Here is an 18,088-nt window from a genome sequence, read left to right on the forward strand (position 1 = left end):
GAGAGAGAGAGAGAGAGAGAGAGAGAGAGTTGCAGTATTTACTGATTCAGACAAATTAAATGGAGCTTGATCAATACACACAGTAATTGTCAACGCTGGATTTTTTTATAGAGTCACATACTTTGTTCATGTGAATTTTTTTCAGAACACAAAAATGTCAATATTTCCTTACTGAATTTTACAAAACAGTTTTTAAAAATACTGCAGATATTTCTGAAACTTTCACCATTCTGCATCTCCAATAGCTTTGGAGAAAATGTAATCCTTTCCCCCAAAGCACATCACACCATCTTTCAAGTAGAATTTCCATCTGTTCTTACTTCGCTGAACCTAATGAAAGACAAAATATCAGCTCCCTCAGTCATGGCTCCGAAAACATTTGCATCCTGGTGATTAGAAAAATCTGCTAAAAGAAAATATGCTTTCTTTTATAAGCGATGAGAAAGAAAGTTACTTGATGTATCAGTCTAATATTAGAACCAAAACCAAGGGGGGAGGGAAGTCAACAATGCAAACCTTACAGTAATTTAGAAGCAAGAAAAACACTGCAGAAAGAAACCTCCTGTTAGAATTCAAGTCATGATACCTCCTGGGATACTCTATTAATACGTCCTCCATTTTGGTCCCTGATTATGCTCATTTAGGTTAATGGCAGTGGTGAAATCCAAATTTTTTTACTACCGGTTCTGTGGGCGTGGCTTGGTGGGCATGGTGTGGCTTGGTGGGCGTGGCAGGGGAAGGATACCGCAAAATCTCCATTCCCACCCCACTCCAGGGGAAAGATACTGCAAAATCCCCATTCCCACCCCACTCGGGGGCCAGCCAGAGGTGGTATTTGCTGGTTCTCTGAACTACTCAAAATTTCCACTACCGGTTTTCCGAACTGCTCAAAATTTCTGCTACCAGTTCTCCAGAACCTGCTGGATTTCACCCCTGGTTTATGGGCATGAGAAAACCCTCAAACGTTTTCACTGGGTGGCAAATCTTACAGTTCCTCTCAATTTGCTGCTCTCTCTCACACACAATGTAAGGGATAGCACTTGCATGATTTTCATGATAGGACCTTGAAAAGGTGCTGAGAAATCACATTAAAGATCCTTTCTGCCTTTCTCACAATCATCAAGCTACTATTCTCAAGATCTCCTGGGCAACTGAGGAAAATGTTAGATCAGTTCACCTCCGTGGTGTGCATAGATTTGTTTGAACATCACTTGGGCCTTTATGAGTTACTCTTTTCCTCTCTCAATCAGAATTGTCCCAAGCAAGCTTTTGGAAATAAGCCTTGCCAGCTTTGAAGCAGAGAGAAATGAAGCACCGACACCTGTTCAAACACCTGTTCATCTCCGTTATGCCAGGATCTGTTTTCCATTTATCTAATTTTTTCCTTATCTCCTCAGCCCCATATTATTAAAAATGTAGTGTGTCTAAAGGCACATGCCCATGATAACCAGTTATCTAGCATTATGGGAAAAATTCACACTTAAGATGATTAGATTTCTTAATGAATCAAAGGTCCAATTCTTTTAAAGAACGGCAACATTTAACCACATGGTTCTACTCAGTTTTCATTCTGTTTGCATGGCTTTCTGAAACCTCAGCAAGCATATGAGAGATTTCAGCTGCACAATTCCATAAAAAGACAACATACGACTGAAGAGGTCATCATTCACCATAGGCTTGTTGTCACATTTTTTGCTGCAATCTTTCACTAGCTCATGGGCATGGGGATTAATAAGCATGCTATTCAATTATATAAATATAAGAGGGGATTCATACTAAAGCAGAATTAAGCAAGCATGTTATTTGGTTACTTCTGTGTCAGTTCTTTTATACAACATATATTTGGGTACAGAGCCGACAGAACCTATTTTTAACTACATGCCTAAAACCATAAATGTATTAGGGGCCTGCCCCAATCTGGCACTATGGAACTAGGTAAAAATATCTGTATCGTCTCAAATTTCCCATCACCAAGAGAGAAGTACTCCTGACATATTTGATATTAAGGAAGGCTGACTTGACGTCTCAGAGGTCATTTAAAAAGAAAAATACTTAAACATACCTTGTCATATTGGCATACAATTATATTATCAGTGTCAAAAACATCAGGCGTTTCTTGTTCACTAACATCATCACCGGAATTTAAAGGATCCTGCCAAGAAACAAACGCCCCAAAAGTTTAACCTAAAGAGTTTTGCCTAACAATTAGCTATTTTATTAAAATAGGCTACACCTAACTGTCATTATAATATACTGCGGTACAGGAATAGAGAGTGCTATTATATAGGGTATTTTTGGTTCTTGCCTCTACAACAAGGATCAAACAAATTCACAGTTCTTTTGTCCACTTTGGTACCTGATGCAGGATCTGCAAAGCAGGGTACAGCTCAGACAGCATCACAAATGGTTGCCAGACTCTACAAATATACCTGGTGCCAAACAGAATACATCGCTTCCTCAAGGGCTCTGTTGTGCTTTTTCAAGTAAAAATTCAGGAAACTGCACTGCATCAGTACTCTACCTATAGCAGCTATGTTGCAACTTGCACCTTCCTGATGGCACATTACTGAACATTGTATCTTTTCTTTCAACTTTACAGATATTAAACAGAGCTCTCAGACAAATATGCTTCCCCAAAAGAGCTGCTGTCTGCTTTCTTTGTATAAAAAAAGAACATTCTGAGGGTTTAGCAATAAATGACTTCAGATTACTTTTTCTGCTAATACAGTCAGTTCAGCTTTCCTCATTTTCATCCTTCAAAAGATGTGTGTCCTGTCTCAATTACTTCTCCATTCCCCTTTCTGCCTTTTGGAAGGTAAATTCTGCACACTTCATTTTTATTAACCAGGCTTTTGCACATTTTCCCAATTAAATACTTTTCAGCACCAATACTCAATATTTTGAAAAAGAAAATGCAAAATTGTTTCAGTGGAACCAGGACAGAGAGCAGCTTCGGGATTTGCAGGGACCAAATTAATCTATGTTGTACACACACAATTGCCAGAAGCAATAAGAAACAAGTTATTTCCAGGAAGTTGCAAATCTAACTAAAAGAGAGCATACAATGAGCTAGTGTCTTGTCCAGAGATGAACACTGCAAATTTATAATCCCCCTCAAGCTAGATGATGCATAAACAATACATGTAGATTTCCCATCATTGTAACACAGGTAGTCAACTTATGACCAATACTGAGCCCAAAATTTGTCACCCAAAATTAATGTCTCACTTAGTTTTGCTACATTTTATAACATTTTTTGCTATAGTTGTTGAGTGAATTACTGCAGTTGTTATGTTAGTAACACGGCTGTTAAGTAAATCTGGCTTCCCTGTTGACTTTGTTTGTCAGAAGGTCATAAAAGATGATCACATGACCTTGGGACACAGCAATGGTCATAAATATGAACCAGTTGCTAAGGATATGAATTTTGATCACATGATTATGGGGATACTCCAATGGTCAAAAGTATGAAAAATTGATTACAAATATCTATAATTACCTATTAGGATACAAATTGGAAGAAGAAACAATAAAGGAAACGATAAGTTGGGCTAGGAATTTCGGACATTCCATAGAATTGGATAAATGGAAAAAATTGTGGGAGAAAAATCATAAATTGACCATGGCAGTATCATACAAAGAAAACAGCATTTAGCACCAGCAAGACTGGCAAAAATGTACCCCAATTTATCACCTCAATGTTGGAGATTTGGTCACAAACTAGGGACATACTACCACATGTGATGGATGTGCCCTAAGGTGGGGAAATTTTGGTATAAAATGAAAGGGTGGTTGGAAGAGATTATACTCCAAAAGGTAGATTTTATACCAGAGATGTTCCTTCTAGGAATGATTGATAGAAAAATGGAAAAAAGTCTCTATTATATTATATTGCATATTCTAACGGCGGCCAGAATTACTCTAGCGCAGATGTGGAAGTCGACCAATACACCATCAGAAGAAACAATAATAAAGAAAATCCTCGAATGCGTCGAAATGGATAAATTAACTATGGAGATCAAAGAAAGGGAAGACTCGGATTATTATAAAATGTGGAATAGGTTTTATACATGGTTGGAAAACAGAAATCAAATTAAGAAATAAGAATATAAAGTGAAATTTGATATTAACATACTGGATATGAATGTAAATAATGACCCTGCTAACAAAACAGTTAATTATGAATATTTAAAAATAAAGAGAAGAAGCGGGAGGATAAAAGCTAAGAGTAAAGACAAAAGTCGATATGCAGAAAGTTGTAAAATTGTATATATCTGTTGTTAGTATTGTATTTTAACATCTGATGTGTGTGTGTGTTTGTTTTTTTGTTTGTTTTTTTGTTATTGTGTGTTTTGTTTTAAAATGTAAAATACTCAATAAAAATTATTTAAAAGAAAAAAGAAAAATTGTCATAAGTCACTTTTTTCAGTACTGTTGTAACTTTGATCAGTCACTAAACAAACTGTTGTAAATTGAGGACTATCTGCACACTACCTGCACTGCACGTGTATCCAATTGTGAGTGTTAGATTTGAATGAGGAGATCTGTGTTCTCCTTAAGTCCTTCAAGGGAATTTTGAAGGAATTATATGAACTTAATCTACAGAATGGATGTTTTAAGATGTGACCTGATATCACGTTCAAATAGTAATGAAGAACTTCACACAGATGACATGGCAAACTAGTGCTCTATTGCTACAGAGAAAAGGCAACAATATAGTACTGGACTCCAGCACCCATTAAGGCCCAACCAATACGGCAATCAAGGGATCATGGAAATTATAGTCAAAAATATCTGGAGGGTTCCAGGTTAACTAATAGGTTTAGATTACAAGAAAGGAGATCTACACTTAACATTAAGAATGATGCCCTATTCATTAGTGGAAAAGAACACCTTCATTAAAGGCCTTTATATCAGAGGTAAGGATTTAGTAATCCATCAATGGAGGAGCTGGACAGCTGTAAGAGTTCACTCTAATTCTGTTTTTGTAATGCAAATTAAGATGCAAAAGTGAAAGCAAATCATTGTAAACATTAAGTTTTACCTCCTCAACAATGTCAACTGAGGATTCATCAGCATCACTGGTACTGTTGAGAGACTGATTGTCTGAAGTGCTATTTTCACCTTCCTCTTCTTCTTCCTCATCCAGGACTTTTAAATCTTCAGCATCAATTATACCCACAAGCTCCTCATCTTCTCCATCTCTTGGACTTTCTATTTCTGCTTTGGGTGAGAGATCACTTGTCCCATCTAGCTGAATTATTTCTTCGAGATCATTGGAAATATTTTTCTGGGTCAGCAGATCTGATTCCATTTGCACACTGGTATCTAACTAAAAGGAAGTGGGGATCTGAAAGGCTATGGAGAAGCATGCAGTCAAGAGATAACATCTTTTTAAAATTATACAATACTTCCTGCCCCCACAACACATTAAAAATATCAAGACTGTTCAACTTTAGTAAAATCAATAGGTGTTTTGCTATTGCTTTTAAATGGGGATGGATGGATGATTTTATTTTTATTCATTTATTAAATTTACCATACTTTTTGGAGTATAAGACACACTTTTTCCCCCCTAAAAGAGGATGGAAATGTTGGTGCGACTTATACACCCAATACAGCCATTTTTGGCCTCCCGAAACCCCATCCCGCATGTCCCGTTTTTACCAAAAACAGGCCTGTTTTTCACAAAAATGGGATGCGCAGATTTGGGAGGCCTGCAGCATGCTCCTGGGGGCTAGGGAGGGCAAAAACTTGTTTTTTTTGTTTTCCTCTTCAAAATCTTGGTGCATCTTATACTCTGGTGCATCTTATAGTCCAAAAAATACAGTATATGCTGCCCATCTCATTCTGCAAAGCAAGATGTGATGGAGTTCCACATTTCTATTCAAGCTGTGCATAAATACATTCTTAAAATTATATCTACAACCTCTCTTCAAGTAGTTATATTAAAAATCCTTTAAAATAAAAAAAAAAAGCAGCAGAGTTACCTCTTCAACAAAAGAGAGGCTGGTTTCATCAGAGAGAAGGGCAGGGTCATCCAAGTCATTGCCCATAATTATCAGCTCAATTATATCATCAGGTTCTGGAGGCTGATCAATATTCACAGACAATGGTCCCCCACCAGAAGAAATGCCTTCTCTTGCTTCTCTGGACCTGGGGTTGTCTACCCCAGATGACTTTGCAACAGGAACAGTTGTAACGGCTAACTGGGGAGTCTGTAAAGAACTTGAGGGCTGCAGGCTTACCAGGGTCCCTATTGCAACTTCCCCCTGACTTCTTGTGGCTTCTAGTGTGGCAGCAGCAGCCCCAAGCAAGTCTTTATCCCCCATCTTTACGTGCTGGGGCAGCTTTGACGTCAGCAAGCTACCATTGCTGGTTTCTTGAAGAGAAGACATATTTGCCTGTATAATATTGACTGGGGCTGGCTGAGCCACCAAGGATTGCTTCCCAACTTGCTGGAATATTTGTTGAAGTGAATTCTGAATGGCAGTTCCTCCACCAGTAGCTTGAGTGACAACCACAGGCATGTTGACTTTATACAAGTGCCCTACAAGAAGAAGAAAAAAGCAGAAATTGTAGATATTAAGACTATGCAGCATTTTTGGATTTAGTCCATAAGGGTCATTCAAAGCATGCAGGTTGGTGAAAACACACCAACTTTTTAAAATAGCAGGTCTTTTTCCAAGACAATGTGCCAGCTGCTCAAATTCAGGAAAAGACAGGGCTCCTTCAGAAAGTGTACACTTCAGCACCTTTCAAAAATGGAACCTGAAATGCTGCACGGCCCTAATGAAATCACCTGGCCTAATGAAATTCTCTGGCAGCCAACCAAAATGTCTAGTGTTTATTTGTTTCATTCCATTTACTGTATGTGGCCACCCATCCTGCAAGCAAGAATGACTGAACAAATATGCAACTCTTTTGCCGCTCAGATGCTACTACCTCCCTCCAACCACTATTGGCCAACAGTTAATTCGGCTCTGTAAAGAAGAAGAAAAGGGTATACAGGCAGGGATGGTTCCAGGGAGATGGAGAAAAGTGCTCCTCCAAACTAATAGTTTGCCCCCACTCTCCTCCGCTGAAATTAAAATGGATTTTTGATGTTGTAAAGGCAAATATGGAACAAAGCTCATGCTCCAAAAATGCATATTGCCCCTTCTGCATTCCCCATCCCACTGATTAGTTTCCCATTGCAATACCACTGTACACAGACCAGTCTCTTTGCATTTGAAGGCTGCTCATCACATTATCACTGTATTTCATATACAGAGAGAAAGAGTGCATACTAGCATAGTAGCCAAATGGATAATTTTGGCTCAGTCACTTGTTCAGTTGGTCCTACATAGGTGAAGAAGCTTTCATCCTGCAGTGGACCGATTCAGGCTAATACAGTTACACACAATTACTTGCCCACAAACATTATTTCTTAGTTTGGATACAGAGGAAGGAGAAAGAGAAGAAGAATGCTCCTTCTATCTATTTTTAGATAAGTGAAAGATTGTACATTCCCCCTTCAACAAATATTCCCTTCCTTGTTTCTTACATTAGTCTTCCCCAGTTAGCGATCTATAGATGAGCTGAAATTCGGAATCTGCATGACCATGAACACTAAAAACCTTCCTTCACTTGAACATAACTACAGGACAAATATGACACTGCCTTCATCCCATCCTCAGCCAATACGTGAAAAAGTTTTAATTCATGTTCAGTTCTCTTGATATTAAAGTATTTGTGTCCTCCTTATTCTTACACTGCCACAATGAAATATTTTATGCTTCATCCAGCCCAAAAGGGAAAAAGACTCCAGCAACTCTCCACCAGTAAAAGCAGCACTCAGATCAGCATAGATTACCGTATCTTTCGGAGTATAAAATGCACTGGAGTATAAGATGCAGCTTAGTTTTTGGGGAGGAAAATAGGAGGAAAAAATCTGCCTACCAGGTATTTATCTGTCCTTAGTCTGATCAGCTTCAGCACATTAGTTTGCTGGATTTTTATCCCCTGCTTGGGGATAAAAAACAGCTTCTAAGGCACAGCTGAGAGGAAGCAGCGATTAGAAAAGCAGGCAAAGCACGGGGAGATCACTTCACTCAGCTAGTGCCTAGTTAGGGCTGAAAAAAAGCTGAGAATCAGATCAAAGTATGGAGATTGCTTCACTCGCTAGTGCCTCGTTAAAGCACAGCGGAGAGTCGAGGGAGCAGGCAAAGCTGGGAAGATCGCTTCATTCACTAGCGTGTTAGTGCCTCATTAGGGCTGAAAAAAAGCTTCGAAAAAGCTACATTCGGAGTATATGACGGCCCCAAATTTTCAGTCTCTTTTGGGGGGGAAAGGTGCATCTTATACTCCAAAAAATATGGTAATTCCAAGGTTAATTTCAGACCCACAATCAAGTAAACAATACCCCAATCAAGAAACTGCCAAAGAGCCATCAGTAAACAGCCTAACCAAAGAATCTCTAAAACCGCCCCCACCCACACAAACAGGCAAGACACCAGAATATAAACTGACAGCAAACAGCACTCCTTAGCACTGATGATGTTACCTATTTTAGGGTAATGAAACGTCTGCAAGAAAACAAGCAAGTTCAAAGAGTACCAAGGATCCCTCCTTTTAACCCTGAGCTACAAATATTCTCCTTTATTGATTTTAGCCTTTGTTCCCCAGTATCTTGAAAGGAAGTCAAAGAAGGGAAAAGAGGCAATAGAAGAATAGGGAGAGCAAATTTCATTCCAGCCTTGCTGTCTCAAGGGTGGTTGGCTGGACAGCTAGCATTTCAACTTAGCACTGGGGAAGTGTCTTACAATATCCAGAGGGGGCCATGTTAGGGAAAGCTCTCCTATATGATTTTCCATTGCCTTAAATGCTCTCTAAAGTAAGGGTGTCAAACTTGTGTCATCACGGCATTGTCACATGATGTAACGTGACTTTTTCCCCCTTTGCTAAATCGGGTGTGGGCTTGGCCAGCGCATGACTCATCTGGCTCACAGGTCAAGAGTTTGACACCCCTGCTTTAAAAGTATCCAAATTACCTTTCTACTAAACCAGAATGCACTCCCATTCTTATCTATTGCTTCATGTTGTGCTTTCAAGACTGTAGGAAACTCGCACTGGCTAGGATAGAGTTGCTTTCCAGCATGCAAGCTTCTTTAATTAAAATATCAGCACCAGCAATAGTCTATCAAATCATTATTGTTATTATTTCTCCCCTATACACACACTTGTCCACATTGCAGTTTTCCCTCTCTTCAAAGAATCGGGAAAGCTGAAGACTTTCATAAGGTGGGAGAATTTCTTAAAACAAGCACTTGAATTACAAAATTCATTAAGAGGGAACCAGAACAAATAATCAGGTATTACGTTTGCAGAAGATTCAATTATTAACATGAACACTTCACTATTTCCCTGTTGCATATGCTTGATAAGTTGTTGTTGTTGTTGTTGTTGTTGTTGTTGTTGTTGTTGTTGTTGTTATGCTCACTGCATAAATTATGCTCAATGTTTCTCAACCTCAGGAGATTAAAATGGGTTGACTTCAACACCCAAAATTCCCCCAACCAGCATGAAGTCCACCCATCTTAAAAATCCTGCGGCAGAGAAACACTGATGAAGGCTATACCATTAACTCTTACCAGAGGTTGTCTGAAGAGTCACACCAGGGGGTATTTGGATAGGATAGGTAAGGCCAGAAGGCAGAGAAAGGACGGCCCCACTAGATTGGGGAGACTCCTAGATAAAAGAAAGTTTATCAGGAAAAATCATTCAATTACTATGTCCAAAGTTGTAGTATCCTACCTCAGAGCAGCCCATGTACTGTTTCATTAACATAAATTATACAACTGTTTTCCCCAAAGAAATAGGAAATCGGGCATCAAAACTTTATCTCATGTGGCAGGAAATCATGTTCAGTTCTTCTTTGGTGTATATAGACTTCCTACCTCTTTTGGAGTTCTTTTTTCTTATCACTGTTAAGAACTAAAACCGCCCAGGAGGTTCAATCCTGCAAGAAGAGGTTCCTCCGATATGAAATGCCAAACAATATTTTAATTCTGCATTTCTACACTCTGGCTGTGTCTCTGAGAAAAACACTTTTTTTTTTTCCTTTACAGATCTTCAAAAAAACCCAGTCATTTAAGAATTCTATCTCCATTAAGGAGGATTTTTTCCCCCCTTGAGCAGTTGCTTGAACATGTTTCAATCATTTTAGAGGAGCTGACTGGAAAATGAAATTTAGGGAAATTGAATTGATTCTATCCATCCAACAAAGAACCTTAGAAACCTAGAACATAGAATAATAGGATTGGAAGGACCTTGGAGGCCTTCTAGTCCAAACCCCTGTTCAAGCAGGGGACCCTATTCTTTTCTGGACAAATGGCTGTCCAGTCTCTTCTTGAATTAATCTAGATGCACTGTTTTACTGAATTATGGAACTGGAGGCACCATCCAATTGCAGTCTTAAAAGCTAGAGTAGACCTCTGTAGCCTTTACCCAAAGACTTCCATTGAGGGAGGTAGAGGACCTAAATATTTCATTAATGGAAGTTCCCTTGACTGTTTTTGCCATACAGTCCTGTCTGCATGTGTGTGCACTTATATACACCCTTGTTGTACTTACATTAATGAAAATAGGTATATAGCTTCAATTCTCTCCCCGTCCCCCGCCCCCTCTCTCTCTCTCTCTCTGTTGTTCAAGTGCTTCACTCATGATGTTTTATGGGGAGTCTCATTTGTAATCCATCCATATTTTCTGTTTCTACCATCCTTTTTCTTCGCAAAAAAATAATTCTGCTAACCCTCCACAGGAGTGTGTTAAAGTGCAAACTGTTAAAGTGCAAACAGTTTTATGCCAACAAATATACAGTTGAGCAAGATACTCTGATCTACAGGTTGGTGATCAGTGTATAACTCTTTACCTATGAGAAATGCAAGATAGTGCATAATTACCAATTATCCTTATGCAAGCAATATTTCACTTAAAATTTTATGATGAAAAACAAAGTCATACATAAAAAGAGAAATACCAAATGAATGTGAAATGAAAGGCAGAGGAAAACAAAATCACATAATTACCAATTAATAACAGAGCAAGAAAATACCAAAATGAGATTTAACTTTTATTGATTTCAGCTAGGCCTTTGACTATGTGAATCATTCGAGAATATTATAGCTATGCAGGTAATTCTCAATTTATGACCACAATTGGGACCAGACTTTGTTGTTGAGCAAAGCAATGGTTAACCAAGATATCATGTGACCACTTCGCTCAACAACTGCAATCCCAACACTCTCGGTTGTGGTCGTTGAGTGATCTTGCAGCTGTTTAAGTGGACAATCTCCCAGGTAAAGAGAGCAGGGTGTCTCAGGGTGGTGGGAAAGATCCTGGAAGGCCCTGCAGACATCGCATAGAATTTGAGGGATGCTGAGGACAAGACTCTCCACTTTGATGCTGAAAATCCTCCCTGAGGTGAAGAAACTTGTCCACAACACCCCCACAACTCGTGTGTGGCCTGCATCAGGTCTCCCAGAGCTGCCTCCAGTCCCCTGGGGTGCCCTATACTTACCTGGGGCTTTGTCCAATTTTGGCAGAAGGTATTTTCCAGCACAGAGCACAGAGACTTGTGTCTCCATCCATGGCTGAGTTTACATTTTCGCCTTTTTTGAAATGTTAAAATTGTATGGAAATAACAAAGTTACATACTAGTTCAGCTGCTACTGCTGGTGGTGTACAGTTAGTGAACTGACGCATTCCTCTGCCTGCAGTAACACCTAAAGGGATATTATTTAAAAAAAAGATTAAACATCATTAAACAATTGATTTTTTCTTGAATTGCCTTTTCAACTTCAGGCACTTCTGATCTGATTTTGTAGCCTTATCATTTCCCAGCAACATTTATCTATTAACCAAATTTAAATTGCTGCCCATCTCAAATGAATGCCCACTACTGATAATTCTGAGAACTGAATCACACACATTTAGAGGTTGCCCATATAAGAAAGAGCTGCTCTTGAATGTATAAAATGCATATTTTATATACCCTTGGTGCATGCCTTATAAACAAGAGAGACTGACATTAGAATTTGTACTTATTGTTAAAAGAGAATAAGCCCAGAAAAGTTTCATTTATTTGTCACACTTGACCAACATTAGAATGAGACCACTCATTGTAACTATGCTTTGTTATAAAAGTTACTATAGCTTAGGAGGAGAATAAGGCAGGTTCCCTGGTTTCCCATATCATGGTAGTATTTATGATTTGTTTAGTCTATTCCACAGGAAGGAGGAGTCAGCAGAAGTAAACAAGTAGCAAGCAAGGAAGACTTCAAAATTCAGGCTTAATCTGATGTGCAAATACAGCCATTATGAGTGACACTAGAGTTGAAAAAGGAAACACTTTCACAGAATTATTTTGCCATTAAGTTCTGGCTATATTTTTATATCTACAATAACTTTTCTGTGCAATACACAATAGATCAGCTGGTCATATTCTGCAGGCCAAAAGTGGCTTCCAGTAGCACTTTAGCCAAAATAATTGCATTGAAATTTAGTGCCAAATTTGCTTTTTTTTTCTTTAAAAGAAATAACTTTCCAAATATTATGTTCTACTTATCTTAATGTACATTTTTTAAATAAAATAACCCTTAAGACTCCAAAAGTAGAAAGCCCAAAATGGTCAGCCCCACCCCCATCAGGAATGGCAAATTCCCTGCAGCCCTCCAAGCTCAAACGTTTTGTTAAAGGCAAAGGTAGCTCCGGCAAAAAAAAACAAACCCAAAAATTCTCCATCATGTTGTTAGCAATTAGCAATTCCCATAATTTCCCGTTAAGAGACACAGAATGATGTTGAACTTTGCAATAGGCATCTCTGGAAAAGGCAAATAATTTTCTATCGCTTCCTACTCATCCCACAGCAGAAGATGCAGGAACTGAATTGATGTCCATGCTTTTATACTGAGCAATGATTCCTCTCTAAGACAGTCTTTGCTGAAAGAAATCAGTCATCAACCTGTAGCCTGCAGGGCTTGAAAGCTGGACGGAAGATGAAGGGTGAACTGGGGCAAAACATGATTGTGGCGGAAGAAACCTTCAGTTGCTTTAGACTGCATCACTTTCATTTCCCAGCGCTGCAAGAAAAAAAAAATTAAAACACAAGAGACAAAAATGAAAAAAAGACCATCCACTTTAAAGTGCAGTGAATTTTCTTCTTTTTTCATATAATTTGTATTAAGAATGTTAAAAATGAGATAAAAATTAACAATAATCAATATAAGGAGAAGAAAAGAAATAAAGGAAAAAAGAAAACAATGAAAAAGCAAAAAGTGTTTTTATATCTTTTTTTTTCTAATCATCAAATCCATAAATCATAAGTTCATTTTTTTTCTGTTTCATGCAAAATCTATATTTATTTATTTATTTATTTATTTATTTATTTGGTTCGATTTATATGCCGCCCTTTTCTGGAGACTCAGGGTGGCTTACAATGTGTTAAGCAATAGCCTTCATACTTTTGTATATACCTGCTTAGGTTGGGCATTTGCCCCCCCCCAGTGGTGTTCTTTTTTATACAAAGTCAGTTTATTGCCCCCACAATCCGGGTCCTCATTTTACCTACCTCGGAAGGATGAGTCAATCTTGAGCCTGGTGGGGGTCTATAGGGTCTATGGGGGTCTATCTATAAGGGGGAAACCTTATAGATATTATGGGAGGCAGGCAGTCACTCAAGTAACCACAGCATACACCATGTAGGGTTTTAAAGGTAACAAGCAGACCTTGAATCACACTAATCTTCACTTAGTGTTCACAATCGAGACCAGCAACACCATCACTAAATACTGCAGGCATGAAACAGAAAATCACATAACTGCAATGCGCTTACAATCCCATTCCCATTCAGTAGTTAAATAAGATGTGACCCCGACTTGCAATTTTATTACCAGCTTTTCCAATGACTTTGCTTGTTGGAAGCTAGTTGTGATATGTTCAGATGGTGATCATGTGGACATGGGATGCTGAAATATTCTTAAATGTGAGAATTGATCACAAAGCTTTTTTTTTCTTTACACTGTAGTAACTTTGAAAGTTTGTTAAATAGGGCACTGAGGATTGCCTCTATGGGGGCATACCAAGGCATGCCTATTACTACTCATGCCACTGCATTCTGGATCAGTGGAAGCTTCTGGGTGGCCTTCAAGAGCAGCTCCATGTAGAGCCCATTGCAATAGTCACACCACTAGGGTTTGAATGAAGGGCACCCAATTTAGGAAATTGGCGCACCAGATGAAGTTGTACAAAGGTCTTCCTGCCACAGCTGACACCTTTCTTCAAGCAGGAGCTGCGAGCCCAGGAAAACCTCCAGACTGCATCCCAACTCTGAAAGTGAAGTAGCATCCCATCCAAGATCATAAATGGAATACCCAAGAACTGGGCAACTCAAAACACCCACAATCACTGAGTCTTGATCAGGCTGAATCAGAGATCATGTCTCCCCATCCAAACCCACACAACCTCCACTATGCTCTCCTGATATATCTGTCAATCATTATTAGGAACATACAATAAAATGTTTATTCTGCTTTGGTTTCTCTCTGGTATCTGCAGGAAAGTAAACTTTGTTGGCAACAATCTTGTACTTTTCAGGGAAATATGGGCACTAACCAATTCAACTACTTTCTCCAATAATTTCAGTAGAATTTCAACAGCTAAAAGAAGAGCTTACCTGGCAACTGAGATATAGGAAAAAAAATATTAATTCAGCCCAGAATTTATTTGATGGTTGCGAAGCTTATACTCCAAATGTATATTGTTGGAGAAATGTTTTCATCATTCCATTATAAGAAAAAATATGACTCTTCTTAGAATCCCATGACAGACAGCAGTATTTTCAAATGTTCAACATGGACAAAACCAGTGGCAATTGGAGAACTGGGCACATCTAGCAAGAACAGGTGTCTGATCTACTTATTACCAACTAGAAAGGATAAAAAAGGTAAGATAGGCAGGAGAAATTGAGTTATCAACAAACCCGCTTGAGCTCCTTCAGAATTTGTTCATCTACACCTTCTTCCAGAAAAACATCTCGGACTCCTTCAATCACATCATCAATGACCGATTTGTAGAATTTAGGCTGCACAACACATAAATTGCAGAAAGAGATATAAGAGGGGAGCTGCTTTTGGGTCCTATATTCCATTGAGATAATACATCTAAGGAATAAGCATTAAGTGCAGAAAACAGAGAATCTCAGAATGTTGTCTTTTGTTAAGAATAAATGGGCCAAGAATAAATGGGTGCTGAATGGAGACTGAATACAAAAATTCAGTGGCCAGCACAATGGTCTAAATGAATGGTGCTATGTATAAATTAGTTTAGCATGCTTCTTTTTTTTTTCAATCTCAGGCCTTTAATTCTTTTTGGCTTAGTATTTGTTACTCCTTTTCTGTAGTCTGCATAATTATCCCAAAAAGGGAATAGTTTTATGAGTATATGCATACAACACAATGATGTCCAGTCCCAAAGAATACACATAGTCATCTAAAGAGAAGTTCCATAAGAGAATATTAAAACCCAGGTCCCAGATTTCCTACCTGTTCCACCCACAACTGTGATGATAACAGAGAAGACAGAACAGTTAACATTCATGTGATTGTCCTCAAAAGATATCAATGCAAATGCTGGCTGGCTAGTGCAACTCACTCAGAAAAAGATGAAGCAAGCTGAATCATGCACAGGCTGAAGTTTTAAATATTCCACCTGGCCTTATTGTACAATATGTTGTTCATCCTGTCAACAAAAGCCACACCCTCCTTAAAATATTAAGTGAAAAAAAATCCTTTATTTTTCCTTTCTCAAAATTTTTTTTTTTTTTTAAGTAATTGCATTATCCAAAATGAGGGGATGAGCTACAATCACCTTCCTTTTAAAGATGATCCTTTAAAGATCCTTATCAAAACCGGCATCTGAGATGCAGGAAGGAGTTCTTGCCAAAATTCTCAATAATTCTCAGAGAGAGCAAACAGCAGGAAGAAAAGGGATAAGGAAGTACTCAGTAGCTTTTCTTCTTTTCTGACCAAGATGCCAGAGAATCTTGAGTTGGTAAAATACTTTTACCTACCCTTTTCTTTCTTTCTAGAATGTTTTGCACAAATGTACACAAATGGTTTGTCCATGCTCATTTATATACAAACTTCTCTTTAATATCTGCCCTGGATCCTAAGCTAACAATTGTAGACTTTTTACATTAGACAGTAATTTTTTTTAAATGGGATGAACTACATATTAATGCAACAATAAATAAATTCTGGCATTTTATGTTAACTGTATTGCAGTTTTTAAAATTGTTCTGAAATGCAGTGCAAATCTGGACTGATTCTGTTTTGCATTCAGATCCAAACTATATTCAATTTAGATCAGGTTCATTGTGAAAGACAGCAAATTAATTTAAGCATGGGCTTAGTTTGAATCCTTTAAGTACTCACCCATAAAGTAGTCCTTCTGTTAACTAAAGCTTTCCAACTAGATTTCTTCTGGGTTTTTTATCATTTATTATTTGGGTGAACAGAAATACAAGGCAGGCACTAAATTATACACACACAACCTCAAACAAGTACTTTGAAGCAGATGACCTTTTAAAGAAACAATGAGCATTTTTGTGAACAGCAGGTATGTGTCTGAACTCTAGATTTACTGAATTAAAAAACAAAACACTTCAGATTACCTGTTCCATGTTATTTTGGAACTGTGATAGTCTGAAGGTCAGAAGTACCAGTTGAAAATTTCAAATTTGAATTCAGCACTAAATTGTGAGGTGTTCTAAGGTAAATCATTATGGCTCAACATACTTTGTTACAATTAGTGAAATAATGTGGCATGAAATTCTTTGTTGCTCAAAACACAAAGTATTAAATATTATTTCTCGTTTGACTTTCAGACACATTTCTTGTCAACTAAAGAATTACTACCTAACCTAGTCAATTAAAGAAGATGGCTACCCTTCAGATCAATTCTAAGAGGATTACCCTGTTATATTTTTCCAAGGATATTGTTTCAAAACTCATTCTACACTTATCCCCAAACTACTTCCAAGTGATGGGTGGGACTGAATTATTTCTGAATGCAAGGAGATGCAAGCCACCTGCAGCATTATTATGTGGAAATTAGATTACTCAGAGCAGGAGCCCTTGAATCAAGATCTAATCCAGTTCTTTATCCTACTCAAGGGAACTTCACAGGCAGCCACTACTACTTATAGTCACCTAGGCATCCCATTATCTTACTATGTGAATAGGAATCTAGAGGCCAACCAACTGCCCAAGTCAGAATCACTGTTGCTTATAGTCTATTTATCCCATGTCACAGCCTTCTCAAACCAGTTGGGCTGTGTCTTATCATCCTGTTTTACTTAACCTGTTCAGGGATTTAGTCCTTCCTCTTCAGCAATATGGGTTTCCCCCCCCCCCCCACTTACCAAGGCCAAGTAAAGGATAGCAGATGTATTTGCTAGTATGCTCCCTTTAGTATTAATCTTAGCTGCGATAGATTAGCCTACAAACTCAGCCCTATTATGTACATCCAGAAAATGGGTTTACTGTATTCAATAGCCAGGAGACGAGTCAACTCAGCCTCCCTCTGCGCTGAGCAGACCCTCCTATCCTTGGGGGGGTGGGGGGAGTCGGCTCAACCCGGGCTGGCTTTCAATCCTCTTTTTTTGTTTTCCTTCTTTCAATTCCCCACACAAACAAATTTCTTTCACCCTCACCACAGGGTTGCCGTGAGCCATCGCTTCTCGCTCCCTCCTCTCCTTTTCCCTTTCTCTTTCTCTTGCGGCGCCTCCGGCCTCCGCCGGTGGCTCCATGGAGCGCTTAAGCCGCCGCCGGGGCTCCCAACGCTCGTCCTCGCGCGTGCCCCCTGGCGGTTCCCCAGGCAACAGCCACGCCTCGCCGAAGTCTGGCGTTTTCGCGAGCAGCGAAGCAGAAGTTTGCGGGAAAAATAAAACGGGATTCAGCGAGAGCCCGAAAGGAGGATCCCTGACGTGAGAATCCGATGAAATAACAATAGACAGACATTAAGTACGTTAGAGGAAAAAGGGGCGACG

At 38.8% G+C, this 18,088-nt stretch overlaps 1 protein-coding gene across 1 annotated transcript; it reads right to left on the reverse strand.

The window, feature by feature from the left end:
* Window positions 1-222: 222 nt before the first annotated feature.
* Window positions 223-17,848, reverse strand: GTF2A1L (general transcription factor IIA subunit 1 like). The gene is made up of 9 exons (XM_070947731.1): window positions 17,753-17,848; window positions 15,020-15,121; window positions 13,004-13,121; window positions 11,698-11,765; window positions 9,633-9,729; window positions 5,991-6,550; window positions 5,045-5,332; window positions 2,063-2,152; window positions 223-330 (listed from the first exon to the last, which is right to left on the reverse strand). The coding sequence occupies exons 1-9, from the start codon at window positions 17,846-17,848 to the stop codon at window positions 223-225; spliced, it is 1,527 nt and encodes a 508-aa protein (XP_070803832.1).
* Window positions 17,849-18,088: the final 240 nt, after the last annotated feature.

This window comes from Pituophis catenifer, unplaced genomic scaffold (assembly GCF_029215685.1).
Source record: "Pituophis catenifer annectens isolate HBS135680 unplaced genomic scaffold, rPitCat1.0.hap2 SCAF_1, whole genome shotgun sequence".
NCBI classification, from domain to species: Eukaryota; Metazoa; Chordata; class Lepidosauria; order Squamata; family Colubridae; genus Pituophis; species Pituophis catenifer.